The sequence below is a fragment of the Pongo abelii genome, chromosome 9, assembly GCF_028885655.2.
Source record: "Pongo abelii isolate AG06213 chromosome 9, NHGRI_mPonAbe1-v2.0_pri, whole genome shotgun sequence".
NCBI classification, from domain to species: domain Eukaryota; kingdom Metazoa; phylum Chordata; class Mammalia; order Primates; family Hominidae; genus Pongo; species Pongo abelii.
Window position 1 is genome coordinate 121,967,691 of NC_071994.2, and position 19,453 is coordinate 121,987,143.

The 19,453-nt window shown below is 41.8% G+C and overlaps 1 protein-coding gene across 4 annotated transcripts in view; it reads right to left on the minus strand.

Annotated features, from left to right (window-relative positions):
- DDX6 (DEAD-box helicase 6) overlaps window positions 1-19,453 on the minus strand; it is a 44,981-nt gene that overhangs the window by 4,390 nt on the left and 21,138 nt on the right. For all 4 annotated transcript variants that reach the window (XM_054523968.2, XM_024254703.2, XM_054523967.2 and 1 more), the window contains 9 exon segments: window positions 16,686-16,815; window positions 13,393-13,539; window positions 11,392-11,486; window positions 8,067-8,189; window positions 6,923-7,051; window positions 5,321-5,437; window positions 4,422-4,485; window positions 3,254-3,355; window positions 2,546-2,728 (listed from right to left, as the gene is read on the minus strand). In XM_054523968.2, coding sequence (XP_054379943.1) covers window positions 2,553-2,728; window positions 3,254-3,355; window positions 4,422-4,485; window positions 5,321-5,437; window positions 6,923-7,051; window positions 8,067-8,189; window positions 11,392-11,486; window positions 13,393-13,539; window positions 16,686-16,815 — 1,083 coding nt within the window. In that variant the 3' untranslated portion in view covers window positions 2,546-2,552.

Here is a 19,453-nt window from a genome sequence, read left to right on the forward strand (position 1 = left end):
CATAGGTTTTCACAATCCTCATCCCAAATGCTCTTTTCTAGTAGTTTCTACTGACCCTGTGCCTACTATAGAATCTACTGGTTATAGGATTAAGTAATTTCTGGTAGGCAACCCTGAGATAGATTGGGGGCCTGAATGAATGTGAATGTTCCGATAGCAGGCAGCCCTCACTCATAACAATTAAATCAGGGGGAAAAAAAATTACACCTTACACAAACTGAATACTCTGCCAAAGTACTAGCAAACATTGGCTAGTTTTATGCTTGTCCAAGAGTTTGTGTTTGATGTTTAACTTAAGGAAAAAAGAGTAAAGAGTAACTTAAAAATTATTTAAGTAACAATTGGCTGGGTGAGGTGGCTCCCGCCAGTAATCTCAGCACTCTGGGAGGCTAAGGTGGGCGGATCACCTGAGGTCAGGAGTTTGAGACCAGCCTGGCCAACATGGTGAAACCTCGTCTCTATTTAAAAAAGAAAGAAAAAAAAAATTTTTAAGTAACATTAGGTTAAACAGGTAAGATGTTCACCTATAATTTGGAAACTATCCTTTGTCAAATCAGATTTTCTTTAGGAAATACTGAAACAACGTATCTTGCTTAAAGCTGAGCCTTGTTTCGTGCATTTCTAACTAGAGCCCAATAGTCACCAAAAGATGATAGAGGCCGGGCATGGTGGCTCACACCTATAATCCCAGCACTCTGGGAGGCCAAGGTGGGAGGATCATTTGAACCTAGGAGTTTGAGACCAGCCGGGGCAACATGGTGAGACCCCATCTTAATAAAAATAAAAAAAAAGATGGGAAGACAGGTTGTCCAGGAAATCAGAGTGGGTATTTTATTTATTTATGTATTTGACGGAGTTTCACTCTTATTACCTAGGAAATCAGAGTGGGTTATTTATTTATGAGGCAGAGTTTTACTCTTACCGCCCAGGCTGGAGTGCAATGGCATGACCTCGGCTCATTGCAACCTCTGCCTCCCAGGTTCAAGAGATTCTCTTGCCTCAGCCTCCTGACTAGCTGGGATTAACAGGGGCCCGCCAACACGCCTGGCTAATTTGCTGTATCTTTAGCGGACACGGGGTTTCACCAGGTTGGCCAGGCTGGTCTTGGAAGTCCTGACCTCAGGTAATCCACCCGCCTCAGCCTCCCAAAGTGCTGGGATTACAGGTGTGAGCGACTGAGCCAGCCCAAGTGGCTTTCTTTTTTGAGATGGAGTCTAGCATTGTCACCCAGGCTGGAGTGCAATGGTGCGATCTCGGCTCACTGTAACCTCCACCTCCCGGGTTCAAGTGATTCTCCTGTCTCAGCCTCCTGACTAGCTGGGACTACAAGTGCGTGCCACCATGCCCGGCTAATTTTTGTATTTTTAGTAGAGACGGGGTTTCACCATGTTGGCCAGCATGGTCTCGATCTCTTGACCTCGTGATCTGCCCACCTCAGCCTCCCAAAGTACTGGGATTACATGTGTGAGCTACCACACCCGGCCCAGAGTGGGTATTTTAAAAAGATGGCCATCCTCATAATCTGATTAAACATTTGGTAATATGGTATTATGGATAGTTTTATCAGAGTGATTAATGTACTTACTAGAAATTAAGAGTAAATGCTAAAAAATTTTACATTTTCAGAAATGTAAATACTTTCATATTCAAAACTGCTGGCAGTGCGGTGGCTCACACCTGTAATCCCAGCCTCCCTTTAGGAGGCTGAGGGGGGTAGATCACTTGCGGTCAGGAGTTTGAGACCAGCCTGGCCAACATGGTCAAACTCCAACTCTACTAAAGAATACAAAAATTAGCTGGGCATGGTGGAGCATGCCTGTAATTCCAGCTACTTGGGATGCTGAGGCACACCAGAATCGCTTGAACCTGGGAGGCAGAGGTTGCAGTGAGCCATGATTGTGCCACTGTACTCCAGCCTGGGCAATAGAGCAAGACTGTCTCAAAAAAAAAAAAAAACCACAAAAATCCCCCCCACAAAACTGCCAAAAAATGCCAGGCACAGTGGCTTGCGCCTATAATCCTAACACTTTGGGAAGTCAAGGCAGGAGGATTGCTGGAGTTCAGGAGTTCTAGACCAGCCTGGGCAACAAAGCAAGACCTTGTTTCTACCAAAAATTTAAAACATTAGGCAGGTGTGGTGGCATGTGCCTACAGTTCCAGCTACTCAGGAGCCCAGGAGAACTAGGCTGCAGTGAGCTATGATTGCACCACTGCACTCCAGCCTGGATGACAGGGAGACCTTGTCTCAAAAAGAAAAACAAATTGCTGAAAAACATTCTTTTTTGCTTTCATTATTTTAGGACTCTGAATTTAAGTACTGCTAATCTACCACAATACTCGGGAAGCCGCATTCAAGAACAACATTTACAGATTCTCGAATGAGACTACAATCTCCCACAAGAGATATTATTTACTGTCATTTATGCTGGTTGGTATTTTTACCCTTTATTGCTATTATATATGGTGTGACATCAAATTTCCCCCAGGAAAGATTTTGATTTCCTTCATTTAAAGGTTCCTCTTAGCTGTTCTGTCAGGGACGTACATGCTTGTTAAGGTTTCTCATCTTCTACAGGCTCGCTGTGGTATTCTGCCACATACAGGCTCTTATCAATGTTGCTCGGAATAGGTTTAATTTCTGTTCCCAGCTGCTCCTCAATACTTTTCAGGTTGAAGCGATCATCATATGTGATCAAGTTGATGGCTAAGCCAAGATGACCAAAGCGACCTAAAAAACATTTGTTTAAAAATTTTAATGAATAAAATATGAAAATCAATGCGAATTGTGCAAGTCAAGCAGTGGCAAAACCACACAGGATTGATAATGATGTTCAGTGCCATTCTTAGTATGCAAAACAACTTCTTAATGGTCTTCAAACACAGGTTTCCCTACAACTTCAGGTTTTGCAGCCCAAAATAGTACTTTATTTCACCTTTCTCAAATGACAAAATGGCTGCTCATCTGTGTCAAAAACTGCCATAAAATACACACTAAACAACAGTCACAGACAATACCACCTAATGAGTGAAGTTCTCATGTGTTAATTTAATCTCAAATTGAGCAGTTACTTTAACTTTTCTTAATAAATGCTATAGAAGAATTAGAAATTAGTCTTAAATACCAAACAACTGAATTAGTGTTAATTCACTGTTTTCATAGCTACTGTACTCTATTTCACAAAGGAACAAAATTTAGTCATTACACGTCTCAAAAAAGAACTTCTACCAAGAATATCACCTCTTTTTTCCTCACCTGATCTTCCAATACGATGGAGATAGGTCTCTGCCAGCTTTGGGAAATCAAAGTTTATTACCACATTCACAGCTTGTATATCAATACCTCGGGTAAACAGATCTTAAAAAAAAAGATAATTTTAATTTTATCTTTCAATTTAGAAATGTCTCTCAGTACAATACTAACACATATTTCTAGCATAACCTAAGTTTATTAATTTAATTCAGTTATTCAAATGCATTTGCACATTACTGGCATTACCTCTCATAATCACATTATCATAAATAACTTTCTGCTCACAAGTTACTTTTTTCCAGTAATTGTAAGCAAGATTTTTTTTTTATTTTGAGACGGAGTCTTGCTCTGTCGCCCAGGCTGGAGTGCAGTGGCGCGATCTCGGCTCACTGCAACCTCCGCCTCCCGGGTTCATGCCATTCTCCTGCCTCAGCCTCCTGAGCAGCTGGGACTACAGGCGCCCGCCACCACGCCCAGCTAATTTTTTTTATTTTTAGTAGAGACGGGGTTTCACTGTGTTAGCCAGGATGGTCTGGATCTCCTGACCTCGTGACCCACCCACCTCGGCCTCCCAAAGTCCTGGGATTACAGGCGCGAGCCACCGCGCCCGGCCTGTAAGCAAGTTTTAAAAAAATGTGTCTAAAAGAGGCTGGGTGCACTCAAGCCTGTAATCCCAGCGCTTTGGGAGGCCAAAGCAGGCAGATCACCTGAGGTCAGGAGTTCGAGACCAGCCTGGCCAACATGATGAAACCCCCATTTCTACCAAAAATACAAAAATTAGCCGGGCTAAGTGGTAGCGGGCACCCACAATCCCAGCTACTTGGGAGGCTGAGGCAGGAGAATCACTTGAACCCAGGAGGTGGAGGTTTCAGAGAGCCAAGATCGCACCACTGCACTCCAGCCTGGGTGACAAAGACTCCATCTCAAAAAAAAAAAAAAAAAGACAGAGGACAGAGATGAGGTATGAGTGCCAGAGTAAGTCTTCTGAAGTTTCAGATATGGAACCCAGTATCAGGAGCTAACAAGAGTTCATTTTCAACTTCAGAAATCCTAAAAGTAGTGGTAGGGTGTGTCAGACTATGTCACAGGTTGCACTGCGTAATATGAACAGAGAAAGCAAAAAACAACTTGGCAGAAAAACACTGGGTAAAGGAAATACAAAAATACTTACCAGTGCAAACAAGATTGCGGCATAAGCCATTTCGGAAATCATGAAATACACGATTTCGATGTTCCTAGGAGAAAGCAATGTATTCCATTTGATTAGCACTCATATACAGCCCTAAATTTCCCATAAGTATTTCTCCGAGATGATCGGTTCTACCCAAAATGTTTATAAGTGATCCAAGACATTAAGCTGCTTTCAAAACCAAATAAGTTCTTGATCTTTTCATCTACAGAAACTGTTTACTTACGAAATTTCATAATGTAGTTAACAAAAGTCATTTTGTTACAGTTTTACATTATTTTTTGCTAAATCAAATTCTGAAATTTAGATATTGCATCTTTTTCTAAAGGCAAACAGTAAAGAAAAAAAGAAAAATCAGCCAGCTGAGGGGCCATATTTGAAAATCCAGAGCAGTGCTGTCTAGTAAAACTTCTATAATAAAGGAAATATTTGTGTCTGTACTACCAATTCCAATACAGTATCCAGTAGCAACAGGTGCCTTACTGAGCACTTGAAATGTGGCTGTGATTGAGAAACTGACTTTTTATTTTAATTTTAACTGATTTAAATTGCCACGTGGCTACTTACTGTATTAAATAGAGAATTAAACATGGGAAGGAAGGGAAGAATAAAATTTTACATTTGTATCATGCCTGACAGCTTACAAAGTACTCATTTAAACATTTATCTTAATTTTCCTAACAACCTTGTAAGTTATGAATATGTACTATTATCCCTATTTTATTGCTAGAAAATTGAACCTGAGAGAGGTCAAAATGAAAGGTCCTTTGGCTACTAAGGAACAGTTTATTCTTAAACTCAGGACATTCAAAAGAACATTAAAACTAAAGAAAGAAAGAGATTTCTTGTTAAATTTGTGCAAGTTCTAGTTTTATACTCACCTGCCTCATCTTAGCATGAATATAGAAGCAAGAATAACCCAGTTGAGAAATCTTCTTGGCTAGCAATTCAACTCGCTGAGAGGAGTTACAGAAAATGATCGACTGGTTTATCTGAAGCTGAGCACAGAAAAAAATAAGTATGAGAAAAATAAAAACCTTCATTTGGTTTGCCAAATCTTGAAAACACTAATCAGCAAACAAGAAACATTAAGATGGTCTAAAACTTAGAATCTCATGATATGAGAGAGATGGTAAACTATAAAAATTGTAAATAATAGACGGAAGATAATATCTAAGATTTACTGTATTAGAGTATATTTCTTAAGGGCCACAGAACTGTCAACAAGAGTAATACAATTGATTATCTGATTCCAAGTAGTTATGTTTTATGTGTTTCCATTTAAGAATGCTTTTTTTTGTGTGTGTGTGAAATGGAGTTTCACTCTTGTTGTCCAGGCTGGAGTGCAATGGTGCAATCTCAGCTCACTGCAACATCCGCCTCCTGGGTTCAAGCGATTCTCCGCCCTCAGCCTCCTGAGTAACTGGGATTACAGGCACCCACCACAATGCCTGGCTAATTTTTGTACTTTTAGTAGAGACAGGGTTTCAGCATGTTGGTCAGGCTGGTCTCGAACTCCTGACCTCAGGTGATCTGCCCACTTCGGCTTCCCAAAGTGCTGGGATTACAGGTATGAGCTACTGTGCCCAGCCAAGACCTTCTTTAATATACTCACAACCAATGCCACCAGCACTGGGCAGCACTTCAGCACCATGTGTAGGGGCTAATTAAAACCGTGAAATCAGCAACAAAAACTTGAAAAACATGGCACAGACTGTGAAAGGACCCTTGTTCACAGTATGAAAGCTAAACAAGAGGACAGAGATTGCCTTCTTCGACCTCAGCTGGGAATGTGCATGTCAGGTGACTTAAACTCTTTGCCACAATGTACATGTCCACAAATGACTGCTAAACTGCCTTACGTATTAATTCTGGAGTTACAAATAAATTCTAGTGACAAAGCAAATTCACAAATACAGAATATGTGAATAATAAGGATTAACCCTAGTTAAGGTCAAAGTATTTCAGAAACTATTCAAAAGTGTTATCTGTGACTTGTTACTCATTTAGTATCAACTTTAGGTCAACAACTAAACCTGCCTTTTAGGAAACACTATGAATTATTTTTTAATCTTTTTTTTTTTTTTATTCCCGAGACGGAGTCTTGCTCTGTCGCCCAGAGCTGGACTGCAATGGCGCAATCTTGGCTCACTGCAACCGCCGCCTCCTGGGTGCAAGCAATTCTCCTGCCTCGGCCTCCCAAGTAGCTGGGATTACGGGCACATGCCACCATGCCCAATTTTTTTGTATTTTATAGTACAGACGGGGTTTTCACCATGTTGGCCAGGCTGGTCTCAAACTCCTGACCTCGTGATCCGCCTGCCTCAGCCTCCCAAAGTGCTGGGATTACAGGCATGAGCCACCGCACCAAGCCAGAAACACTACGAACTTTTATACAGTGAAGATGGTGGGAAAATTGATGAAATCATCTGTTTTACTGGGACTTGACAGATAATATTCAACAGCAGAAGCCTACTTCTTACCCTGGAGAAAAGTGTGTTGAGGCAGTGTACTTTTTGGCGCTCAGTTACATATGCGTAGTACTGGGTTACTCCCTTCAGAGTTAGTTCCTCCATCAGGTTAATCTCATAGGGTTTCTGCAAATGGGAATTCTGGGGGGGGAAAAAAAGATGAGTCTTCTTCTTAAATGAAAGCAGAGTTCATCTCAAATTCAAAATATACCCTATACGTTTGTCTGATAAACTCTTGCTGTAAGGGACGCAACTCTCTGCAAAACAAAATATATGATCTGTCATTACAGAATCTGCCCCCTGCCACCCTGAGACAGAATCTTGCTCTGTCACCCAGGCTCGAGTGTAGTGGCACGATCTCTGCTCCCTGCAACCTCCACCTCCCGGGTTCAAGTGATTCTCCTGCTTCAGCCTCCCGAGTAGCTGGGAATGCAGGCACGCACTGCCACGACAGACTAATTTTTGTATTTTTAGTAGAGACGGGGATTTCACCATGTTGCCCAGGCTGGTCTCGAACTCCTGACCTTGTGATCTGCCCCCTTCAGGCCCCCAAAGTACTGGGATTACAGGCATGAGCCACCATGCCTGACCCGGTAGAAATAAATTAAGATATAAGATCTCAAAAATGCAGCTAAGTTACTACAAGTTGAGTATTCCTTACCCAAAATGCTTAGGAACAGAAGTGTTTCAGGTTTTAATTTTTTTCTAATTTTGGAATATGTGCATTACACTTAAGTGACTGAGCATCCTTAATCTGACAATTCAAAATCCAAAGAACATTTCCTTTTAACATCATGTTCGTGGCTCAAAAAGTTTCAAATTCTGCAGTATTTTGGATTTCAGTTTAGGATACTCAAGCTCTGTTTTGTATATAGAATAATACTGGAATCAATTCAGCTAGCACCAATGGCTATGTCATCATGACACCAAAAACTAAGTGAAAGACGAGGAATTTAATTAAGTTACTATTACAACCTTCTTAAAAAGTCAGTTAATTTATGTAAAACAAATCTTTAATTGATCAACTGAAGAAAGAGCCAGAGGCTTGAAATAATTAGTATAAAGTATATTCACAGATATGAAGATGTAATTACAAATAAAAGCATACTCATAGTTAACAGGATGGCATTGATTCCAAGTACAGATTTATACTCACCATGAACTTCTGTACACTAAGAGGGAAAGTAGCGGAATATAGTAAAATCTGCCTGTTTTTAGGTAGCGTGAGAATAATATCCTCCATTATCTGCACAAAATCCTGTGACAGCAACTTATCTGCCTGCAGTAGAAAGAAAAGACAATTTTAAAAACAATAAAATAATGTCTAAGGTCTTTGGTTAATACATGGTCAAAGAATAAGGCATCATCCAACAAAAGCATCTATGAAATGTTCCTGGTGGAAAACAATAAATTCTGTCCAAAACCACAGAGAGTCAAATATGCAGAAGGGGGCAAAATCTATAATCCCCATCTTCTAGGGGAAAAAAAAAAATCTACACTACACAGATAACCTCTCCCACTTTCTATAGCAGAATTTAATTAATTTATTTATTTTTAGAGACAGCATTTCACTCTGTCACCCAGCTGGAGTGCAGTGGCATAATCATAGCTCACTGCAGCCTGAACCTCCTGGGCTCAAGTGATCCTCTTGCCTGAGCCTACTGAGTAGCTAGGACTACAGGCACATACCTCCATGCCCAGCTCCACAACAGAATTTTAATGTGACGATTCTCATTAAAGAGGTAGTATGGTGTAGTTTTAAAAGTACGGGTTCTGGCTGGGCACAGTGGCTCACACCTGTAATCCCAGCACTTTGGGAGGCCGAGGCAGGAGAATCACAAGGTCAAGAGTTCGAGACCAGCCTGACCAACAGGTGAAACCCCATCTCTACTAAAAATACAAAAATTAGCTGGACGTGGTGGTGCGCACCTATAATCCCAGGTACTCGGGAGGCTGGGGCAGGAGAATCGCTTGAACTTGGGAGGTGGAGGTTGCAGTGAGCCACAATCACATCACTGCACTCCAGCCTAGGCGACAGGGCAAGACTACTCCGTCTCAAAAAAAAAAAAAAAAAAAAAAAAAAAAGTACGGGCTCTGAGGCCGGGCGCGGTGGCTCACGCCTGTAATCCCAGCACTTTGGGAGGCCCAGGCGGGCGGATCACTTGAGGTCAGGAGTTCAAGACAAGACTGGCTAATATGGTGAAACCCTGTCTCTACTAAAAATACAAAAATTAGCTGTGCACAGTGGCAAGCGCCTGTAATTCCAGCTACTCGGGAGGCTGAGGCAGAAGAATTGCTTGAACCTGGGAGGTGGAGGTTGCAGTGAGCTGAGATCACACCACTGCACTCCAGCCTGGGCAACAGAGTAAGACTCTGTTTCAAAAAACAAACAAACAAACAAACAAACAAAAAGTATAGGTTCTGGAGCTAAACTGCCAGGTTGAAATCTTGCCTCCTTCATTTCTTAGCTGTGTGGGAATGTTACAGAACTACTCTGTACTTCAGTTTCCACAACTCTAAAATTGTAAAACTATTAAAATTTGGATGTTTACATAATGTAGTAATTACTTTACCGGGATTTAGAAAAAACTTGGCTAAGGCCAGGTGTGGTGGCTCATGCCTGTAATCCCAGCACTGTGGGAGGCTGAGGCGGGCAGATCACTTGAGGTCGGGAGTTTGAGGCCAGCCTGACCAACAGGGAGAAACCCTGTCTCTGCTAAAAGTACAAAATTAGCCCGACATGGTGGCACATGCCTGTAATCCCAGCTACTTGGGAGTCTGAGGCAGGAGAATCGCTTGAACTCGGGAGGCGGAGGTTGCGGTGAGCTGAGATCACACCACTGCACTCCAACCTGGGCAACGAGACTCCGTCTCAAACAAAATAAAACAAAACAAAAAAGAAAAAACTTGGCTTTAAAGTTATCCAGCCACTCCTTAAAATTAAACCTGAACTCTGGCATCTGTAAGAAAAAGACAAAAAGCTGAATTCCTATGAATGCCTATCTATTGCATCTGAAGTATAAAACGTATTTTATAAGCAAATTAAAAGTTGGATGTCTACATACTATAGTAACTACTTGACAGGATACCTACCTTATAGGTTTCTTGTAAAAATTAAATGAAAAACAAAAAAACAAAAAAAAAACATGTAAAGCACTTAGTGCTGGTACCCAGTGATTAATAAATGTTATCTCTCATTACTAAAAGATAAAAACCTGATTTGAATTAAATCATGTTACCTAAAACACAAACCAGGCTGGGCATGGTGGCTCATGCCTGTAATCCCAGCAATTTGGGAAGCCAAGGCAGGAGGATCACCTGAGGTCAGGAGGTCAAGACCAGCCTGGCCAACATGGCAAAACCCCACCTCTACTAAAAATACAAGAATTAGCCGAGTGTGGGTGGTACATAATTGTAATCTCAGCTACTCAGGGGGCTGAGGCATGAGAATCACTTGAAGCCGGGAGGCAGAGGTTGTAGTGAGCTGAGATCACGCCACTACACTTCAGTCTGGGTGACAGAGTGCGTCTGTCTCAAAAAAAAATAAAAATAAAATAATAATAATAATAATAAAACACAAACCAAATGTGAAAATAACCTCATGTCAAAACATTAACAACGCTGATACACTATAGATCCTCCTTGACTTACAATGGGATTATGTTCTGACAAATTCATCCTAAGTTGAAAATATTACCCAAACCTACTGAACATCATCGCTTAGCCTAGCCTCCTTTAAACATGCTCCACTTACCTTAGCTTACGGTTGGGCAAAATCACCTGACAACACCGTATACTGTAGAGTATCGGCTGTCTGCCCTCAATCACCATGTGGCTGACTGGGAGCTGCAGTTTGCTGCTGATGCCCAGCATCATGGGAATATCATATAGCATATTACTAACCAGGAAAAATATCAATCTTAAAAATTCAAAGTACAGTATCTAATGAAAACTTATCACTTCCACTGAAAAACTGTAAAGTGAACCATCGTAAGTCAGGGACCATCTGTACATGTACAAAACATGGCTAGATCCCAGGACTCCAGATTTTAATAAGTTTTTAAAAGGCATTTATCACATGGTGAGATAATACATGTAACAGAGATTAAAAACCAAACAGTACAAAGTAGTATGCACAAAATGAGAAGAGACAATATATATTATATGCTTTTAAAAATTAATCACAGAGCAGAAAGAGACTTAGAATAAATTTGGCTTTGAGGTTATTCACTCCTCTACTAAAAAATTAAAACCTAATGTCTGCTATCTCTAAGAAAAAGACAAAACGCTGAATTCAATGAATGCCTATAATCTATTCCCTCTGACAGGTAAAACACATTTTATAAGCAAATTAATTTAAACTGATTGTTTATGTGTTTATTAGATCATAAACACAAAGAGCTTTTGCTTCATTCACTGGCAGTTATAAGCAAACCACAGAAAAGTACAGAATAGTATAATGCCAAATGAAGAGATATTACCTCATCCAATACTATCATCTGGACATGATCAACCTTTGCTACTCCTTTCTTAATAAGATCCAGGATTCTCCCAGGGGTAGCAATCACCACGTGCACTATGCAAGATTTAGAAACATACATTCTCATTAATTTTAATTTGAGCAAAGAGGATATTGTAAAGGTTTATAATATTACAGTCCTGAGTTGCTTAATGATAATTCTGAGAAATGCATTGCTATGTGATGGTATAGCCTACTCCATTGTATAGCTCCATTATAATCTTATGGGAACACCGACATACGTGCAGTCCGTCACTGACCAAAACATTGTTATGCAGCCATGACTATCTTTTATTAGAAACACTAGGCTGGGTGCAGTGGCTCATCCCTGTAATCCCAGTACTTTGGGAGGCCAAGGCTGATGGATCACATGAGGTCAGGAGTTCGAGACCAGCATGGCCAACACGGTGGAACTCTGTCTCTGCTAAAAATACAAAAATTAGCTGGGTGTGATGGTGGGAGTCTGTAATCCCAGCTACTCGGAAGGCTGAGGCAGGAGAATCGCCTGAACCCAGGAGGCAGAGGTTGCAGTGAGCCGAGATCACACCACTGCACTCTAGCCGGGGCAACAGAGTAAGACTGTGTCTCAAATTTAAAAAAAAAGAAAGAAAGAAAAGAAACACATTGTGTTATACAGGCGAGAATAACACAAAAAGGCACAAAGATGTGTTTTAGGATAAAGACTTCCATTTCACCACAGGATGCTTAAAAAATATTTGTTTTACCTCTACACTGGGTGGGGTACAGCTTCCTAAATCACCTGCTTTCAACAGGAGGCATACTTTCTTGTCTTAGGATAATTCCCAATTAATAACAGAAGGCACACCAGACTTCTGACATTAAGAGCAATGCGTCTAATCTAGAGCAGTGAGCCGAGTATTGTTAAAAGGATCAAACAAGATAATAATTTTTTAAAAACCTATGCAATACAAAGAATGTATCACATAATTATCATATATACTATTCTAACTAAAACCAAGATATAATTTTATATGAGTGATCTCATTCTTGCTGTTTTGTTACCTTTTTCCACTCAGCAATGTATCATGAAACCTCTTCATGAAAATGAATACAGGTCAACTTTACTCTTTAATTACTATGTAGAATCCTATTCAGACTATACCTTAATGTATTTATTTAGCCAATCTCCTTCTAAGTTGGTCCAATTTTTCGGCAGGACAAACCACCCCATAGCAAACAACTTTGTACATACAGCCCTGCATTTACTCAACTTTTTTCTTCAGGAAAGATTCTTAAAAATATACATTTATGGCTGGGCACGGTGGTTCACGCCTGTAATCCCAGCACTTTGGGAGGCTGAGGCGGGTGAATCACAAGGTCAGGAGATCGAGACCATCCTGGCTAATACGGTGCACCCCCCCCCCCCCCCGTCTCTAATAAAAATACAAAAAATTAGCCTGGCGTGGTGGCGGGAGCCTGTAATCCCACCTACTCAGGAGACTGAGGCAGGAGAATAGCATGAACCCGGGAGCCGGAGCTTGCAGTGAGTCGAGATTGCGCCTCTGCACTCCAGCCTGGGCAACAGAGCAAGACTCCATCTCCAAAAAAAAAAATACACACACACACACATTATATATACATTTATAATTTTAAAATATACTCCCAAATTGCGCCCATGATAGAGATGTAAGTTTACACCCCCACGTTTACAATGTAGCCTATTTGTCCACAAACTCACATTATCGTCTACTAATACTTTTAGCTTTACCAATTAAACAAGTAAAATTACTATAAACTTGCTGTTTTATAATTACTAATAAAGTCAAATATCGTTTTCAATTATGGTAAATTTGTCTTTTTCTCTTGAATGCAGTGGTCATTTCCTTTTTTTACTGCAGTATTTCTGTTCCTTAATTCTTAAAAACAATTTTTAATAATTTACTGAAATACTTGTGACTAAAATTACAGAGAGCTACACTACCTTTTAGTAATCATTTCTTACCTGTATCATCAAGCCTCATTATGTCATCTCGTAAATTGGTTCCTCCTGTGGTTGCCATCACTTTGGCCCCTCCCATGTGTTTGCTGACCTGGATGCAAATTTGACTGACCTGTAGAGCAAGTTCTCTAGTGGGAACAATCACCATTGCTGAAAAAATATCAAGGAACATATGAGAAAATATGGGGTGAGGTGGGAGAACATGCTATACATCATATTTACAAAATTTAGGAAGCTATAGATATACTGCCCCTTATGATGCAGTGGCTCACAACTGTAATCCCAGCACTCTGGGAGGCCAAGGTGGGCAGATCACCTGAGGTTAGGAGTTCGAGAGCGGCCTGACCAACATGGTGAAACCCCATCTCTACTAAAAATACAAAAATTATCCAGGCGTGGTAAAAATACAAAAATTATACACGCACCTGTAGTCCCACCTACTCGGGAGGCTGAGGCAGGAAATCACTTGAACCCGGAGGCGGAGGCTGCAGTGAGGCAAGATTGCGCCACTGCACTCCAGCCTGGGTGACAGAGTGAGACTCAGTCTCAAGAAAAAAAGAAAAAAAAAAAAAAAAAGGCCAGGCGCGGTGGCTCACACCTACCTACTTTGGGAGGCCAAGGTGGGTGGATCACCTGAGGCCGGGAGTTTGAGACCAGTCTGACCCTATCTCTACTAAAAATACAAAATTAGCTGGGCGTGGTGGCACATGCCTGTAATCCTAGCTACTTGGGAGGCTGAGGCAGGAGAATCGCTTGAACCCGAGAGGCAGAGATTGTGGTGAGCCGAGATCATGCCATTGCACTCCAGCCTGGGCAACAAGAGCGAAACTCCGTCTCAAATAAAAAAAAAGAAAAGAAACACTGCCCCTTATAATCTAGATACCGAGATGTATTAAAAAATTGGGCTGGGCAGCACAGTGAGTAACTCACGCCTGGAATCCCAGCACTTTTGGAGGCTGAGGCGGGAGGATCATTTGAGCTCAGGAGTTTGAGACCAGCCTGGGCAACACAGCAAGACCTCATCTCTACTAAAAAAATCAAAAAAAAAAAAAAAATTAGCTGGGAATGGTGGCATGTGCCTATAGTCCTAGCTTCTGGGGAGGCTGAGGCAGGAGCATCACATCAGCCTGGGAGATTAAGACTGCATTAAGCTATGATCATGACACCACACTCCAGAACGGGTGACAGAGCAAGACTCTGTCTCCCCCACCAAAAAAATTAAGAAATAAAAATAAAAAGTTGAATCATTACAGGCCTCACAGGACATTATGAGAACTCAAATGGACAAATCTCTTTACAAAAAGAGAACCTATTACAGTGTCCCAGATTTAGACTCTCCCTCAGCAATACTATCATATAAATATTAAACTCTTCTTTTTTTGAGATGGAGTCTTGCTCTGTTGTCCAGGCTGAAGTGCAGTGGCCGCCATCTCGGCTCACTGCAACCTCTGCCTCCCAGGTTCAAGCATTTCTCCTGCCTCAGCCTACTGAGTAACCGCCACCACACCCAGCTAATTTTTTGTATTTTTAGTAGAGACGGGGTTTCATCATGTTGGCCCAGCTAGTCTCAAACTCCTGACCTCAAGCAATCCTCCTGCCTTGGCCTCCCAGAGTGCTGGGATTACAGATGTGAGTCACTGCACCCGGCCTTCTGTTGCTGCTGCTGCTGCTTCTTTGTTTTGAGACAGTCTCGCTCTGTTGCCCAGGCTGGAGTGCAGTGGCACGATCTTGGCTCACTGCAACCTCCACCTCCCAGGTTCAAGCAATTCTCCTGCCTCAGCCTCCTGAGCAGCTGGGACTACAGGCATATGCCACCACACCCAGCTAATTTTTGTATTTTTAGTAGAGACAGGGTTTCACCATGTTAGCGAGGCTGGTCGTGAACTCCTGACCTCAGGTGATCTGCCTTGCCTCAGCCTCCCGAAGTGCTGGGATTACAGGCGTGAGCCACCACACCCAGCCAATACCCTTCTTAATCACAAACTTTTCGGCATGTTGAGTTCGCAACTATTAGCTCAAAGTTTATTAACTTAATATTTCTAAAAGCCCCAACTACATTTGAGTCAGATTCACTGTGTAAAATACCTAAGTAGGAAACTCCTGCTACCTAGGCTCTATTTACATCATATGAAAGTGGGAAGAAACGATAATTACAGATCAAGAAAGCTAAAAATGTAAAGTTTCAGAGGTGAAATCTTAATTCCATGAACTTACATTGAATATAACTATGAGAATTGTTTATTCCCCACTGCCTAGACTCTTAAAATCCCAGAACCCACGGCCTTTAAACAGAAGTTCTTGTTTCTACAAGGAATTCTGCTAACACTCATCTGCCACAAGAAATAGTTCCATAGTTTATAAGTAGCAATGTCAACTAATTTAACTTCTCATGATCTCAGCTGTCTTTTTTTTTTTGAGACTGAGTTTCCCTCTTGTTGCCCAGGCTAGAGTGCAATGGCTCGATCTCGGCTCACCGCAACCTCCGCCTCCCAGGTTCAAGTGATTCTCCTGCCTCAGCCTCCCGAGAAGCTGGGATTACAGGCATGCACCACCATGCCCAGCTAATTTTTTTTTTTTTTTTTGTATTTTGAGATGGGGTTTCTCCATGTTGAGGCTGGTCTCGAACTCCTGACCTCAGGTGATCCGCCCACCTTGGCCTCCCAAAGTGCTGGGATTACAGGCGTGAGCCACCGCGCCCGGCTTTTTTTTTTTTGTTTTTTTTGTTTTTTTGAGTCTCACTCTGTCACCCAGGCTGGAGTGCAGTGGCACAATCTTGGCTCACTGCAACCTCCACCTCCTGGGTTCAAGCGACTCTCGTGCCTCAGACTTCTGAGTAGCTGGGATTACAGGTGTGCGTCACCATGCCCAGCTAATTTTTGCATTTTTAGTAGAGACAGGGTTTCGCAATGTTGGCCAGGCTGGTCTTAAATATCTGGCCTCGGGGGATCCACCCACTTTGACCTCCCAAAGTGCTGGGATTACAGGCTGTGAGGCACCGTGCCCCAGCCTCAGCTTTCCTACCTATAGGGCACTAATACTTATTTTTCCTGTCTCACTGGAATGCTGTCAAAAGTGTGTATCACATAAAAATACTCTTAAAACTAGAAATCTCTAAAAAGCTGGGAATCATTTTTAAAAGACCATCATCAGGATTAAAAAAAAAAAAAAACCTGAAAAGAAAGAATACAAATTTTAGATAATGTAAATTCTGACTAAAAAAAGGAGTATCTTCTACACATAGCTCCAAGGCTGAAACTCCTATTTTTAGTTTAAAAACAAACTTTTATTCAACTAACCTTGTATATTGTCCTTCTTCAGGTCTAGCCGTTCAAGTAAGGGAATGAGGTAGGCACCGCTCTTGCCTGTTCCATTTTTTGCTCTAGCTAAGATATCCCTACCAGATAAAGCAATGGGAATGCTCTCCTCCTAAAAGAGATAAGACAATACAAAATTACTTCTGAATTTAGTACACAAGCAAATTCCTCTTTGAAATACACTGAAGGATACCTCTTTCGGTATTGCTTTAAGTATCCTAAGTATCCTACATTTGAATTCTACATGAATAGCAGAGATCCAAGTAAATCAGCATGACCAGTCAACATCAACATCATTATAAACCAGTATTTACTAGAACTGCTCACAGAATTTTAAATTGTAACCCAATGTCATAAAAACTGTGTTATGTGTGTCTGAAGAAAACAACAAAGAAAATGGACGAACTCAGGCTGACCCATAAATAGCACTTGAAAATACAGACAAAACAAAAGCAAAGCCTCCTTCAAATAAAAATTGGAAAAATGGCCAGGCACAGCAGCTCATGCCTGTAGTCCCAGCATGCTGGGAGGCAGAAGTGGGGGATCGCTTGAGCCCAGGAGTTCAACACCAGCCCGGGCAACTGGGCAACATGGAAAAACCCCAACTCTACAAAAATTACAGAAAGTAGCTGGGTGTGGTGGTGGGTGTCCGTAACCCTTGAGAGGCTGAGACAGGAGGTCAAGGGTGAAGTGAGCCATGATTGCACCACTGTACTCCAGCATGAAACAGTGAGACCTCGTCTCATCTCAAAAAAAAAAAAAAAAAAGAAAAAAGGCTAGACACAGTGGCTCACATCTCTAATCCCACCATTATGGGAGGCCAAAGCAAAAGGATCACTTGAGCCCAGGAGTTTGAGACCAGCTTAGGCAAGATGGTGAGACCCCATCTCTACAAAAATTTTTAAAGGAAAAAGCAAAAACAATTCCAAGGTAAGACTATATATATTTTGAGACTAGCAAACCAATTTGACCACAGTGAAAAATTGTAGCTTGGACACCTCATCCCTGCAACAAAACACGAATAGGCTGGGAAAGTTTAACCTCAGGTCCTATTTGTCATTTATTTATATAATAAGTAAATCTCCAATGTCTGTCTCACAGCCTACTTCTCTGTTCTGAAATGTGCTCTCTATTGAGGGTTCAATTCTATTGCAGTCACCTCAAATATGGTCACATCACTAAAGGTGACCTCTCATTTTAATATTTGGCTTACTTTGTTATCTATTTTGCAAATAATAACAGTAGTTCATACTAACTTAAATTTCCCAGACAACAGCAAAGGATTCCCAAAAGTTACTGAAAAATAAATAGACATATACAAAGAAAGGTCAGGAGTTCAAGGACAGCCTGGACAACATGGCAAGCACCCCCACCCCCCACAAAAACAAAACAAACAACAACAACAAACTATAAAATACAACAGATCGTTGAAAAAGCTCAACTAGTTGTTAAAATTGTTAAAAGGAAATTATGCGGAATTTTTTTTTTTTTTTTGAGACGGAGTCTCGCTCCGTCGCCCAGGCTTGGAGTGCAGTGGCACAGTCTCAGTTCACTGCAAGCTCTGGCTCCCGGGTTCACACCATTCTCCTGCCTCAGCTTCCTGAGTAACTGGGACTACAGGTGCCTGCCACCACACTCGGCCAATTTTTTTTTGTATTTTTAGTAGAGACAGGGTTTCACCGTGTTAGCCAGGATGGTCTTGATCTCCTGACCTCGTGATCCGCCCGCCTTGGCCTCCCAAAGTGCTGGGATTACAGGCGTGGGCCACCGCACCTGGCCATGAATTTTAATTTTTTTTCTTTTTTTTTTTTCTGAGACAGAGTTTCGCTCGTCACTCAGGCTGGAGTACAATGGTGCGATCTTGGCTCACTGCAACCTTCGCCTCCTGGTTCAAGCGATTCTCCTGCCTCAGCCTCCCGAGCAGCTTAGATTAAAGGCATGTAACACCACGCCCAGCTAATTCTTATATTTTTAGTAGAGACAGGGTGTTTCACCATGTTGGCCAGGCTGGTCTTGAACTCCTGACCTCAGATGATCCACCGACCTCGGCCTCCCAAAGTGTTGGGTTTACAGGCATGAGCCACTGCGTCTGGCCTGAATTTTTAATTTCTAAAACTAAGATACTAGGAACCAAATTCACAGTCACTGAAATTTGTCCCTTCTACGCCTGGGCTAATGACAAAAAAACAAAACAACAACAACAACAACAACAACAAAACCGCTTTAGCCCTTTAAAGCTGCTACTGGTAGAAATGACTAAATAAGTAGGATGACTTCCATCTCCCACGACAACACTCTTTCTACCTAGAGCTCCAATCACAGGATATAAATGGGTTCCATATGGTCAGAACAACACAGCTGCCAGAACAACTGTGAAAATATTGTTGTTGGCTGGGCACGATGGCTGATGTCTGTAATCCCAGCGCTTTGGGAGGCTGAGGTAGGCAGATCACCTGAGGTCAGGAGTTCGAGACCAGCCTGCCAATGGTGAAACCCCGTCTCTGCTAAAAATACAAAAATTGTCATGGTGCGCACCTGTAGTCCCAGCTACCTGGGAGCCTGAGGCAGGAGAATCGCTTGAGCCCAGGAGGAGGAGGTTGCAGTGAGCCAAGATTGCGCCACTGCACTCCAGCCTGGGCAACGGAGCAAGACTCCATCTCACAAAAAAAAAAAAAAAAAAAAAAAAGAGAGAGAGAAAAGAAAAGAAAATATTGTCTTGTTCTTACAGCCAGCATTAAAGACTCTGCTTA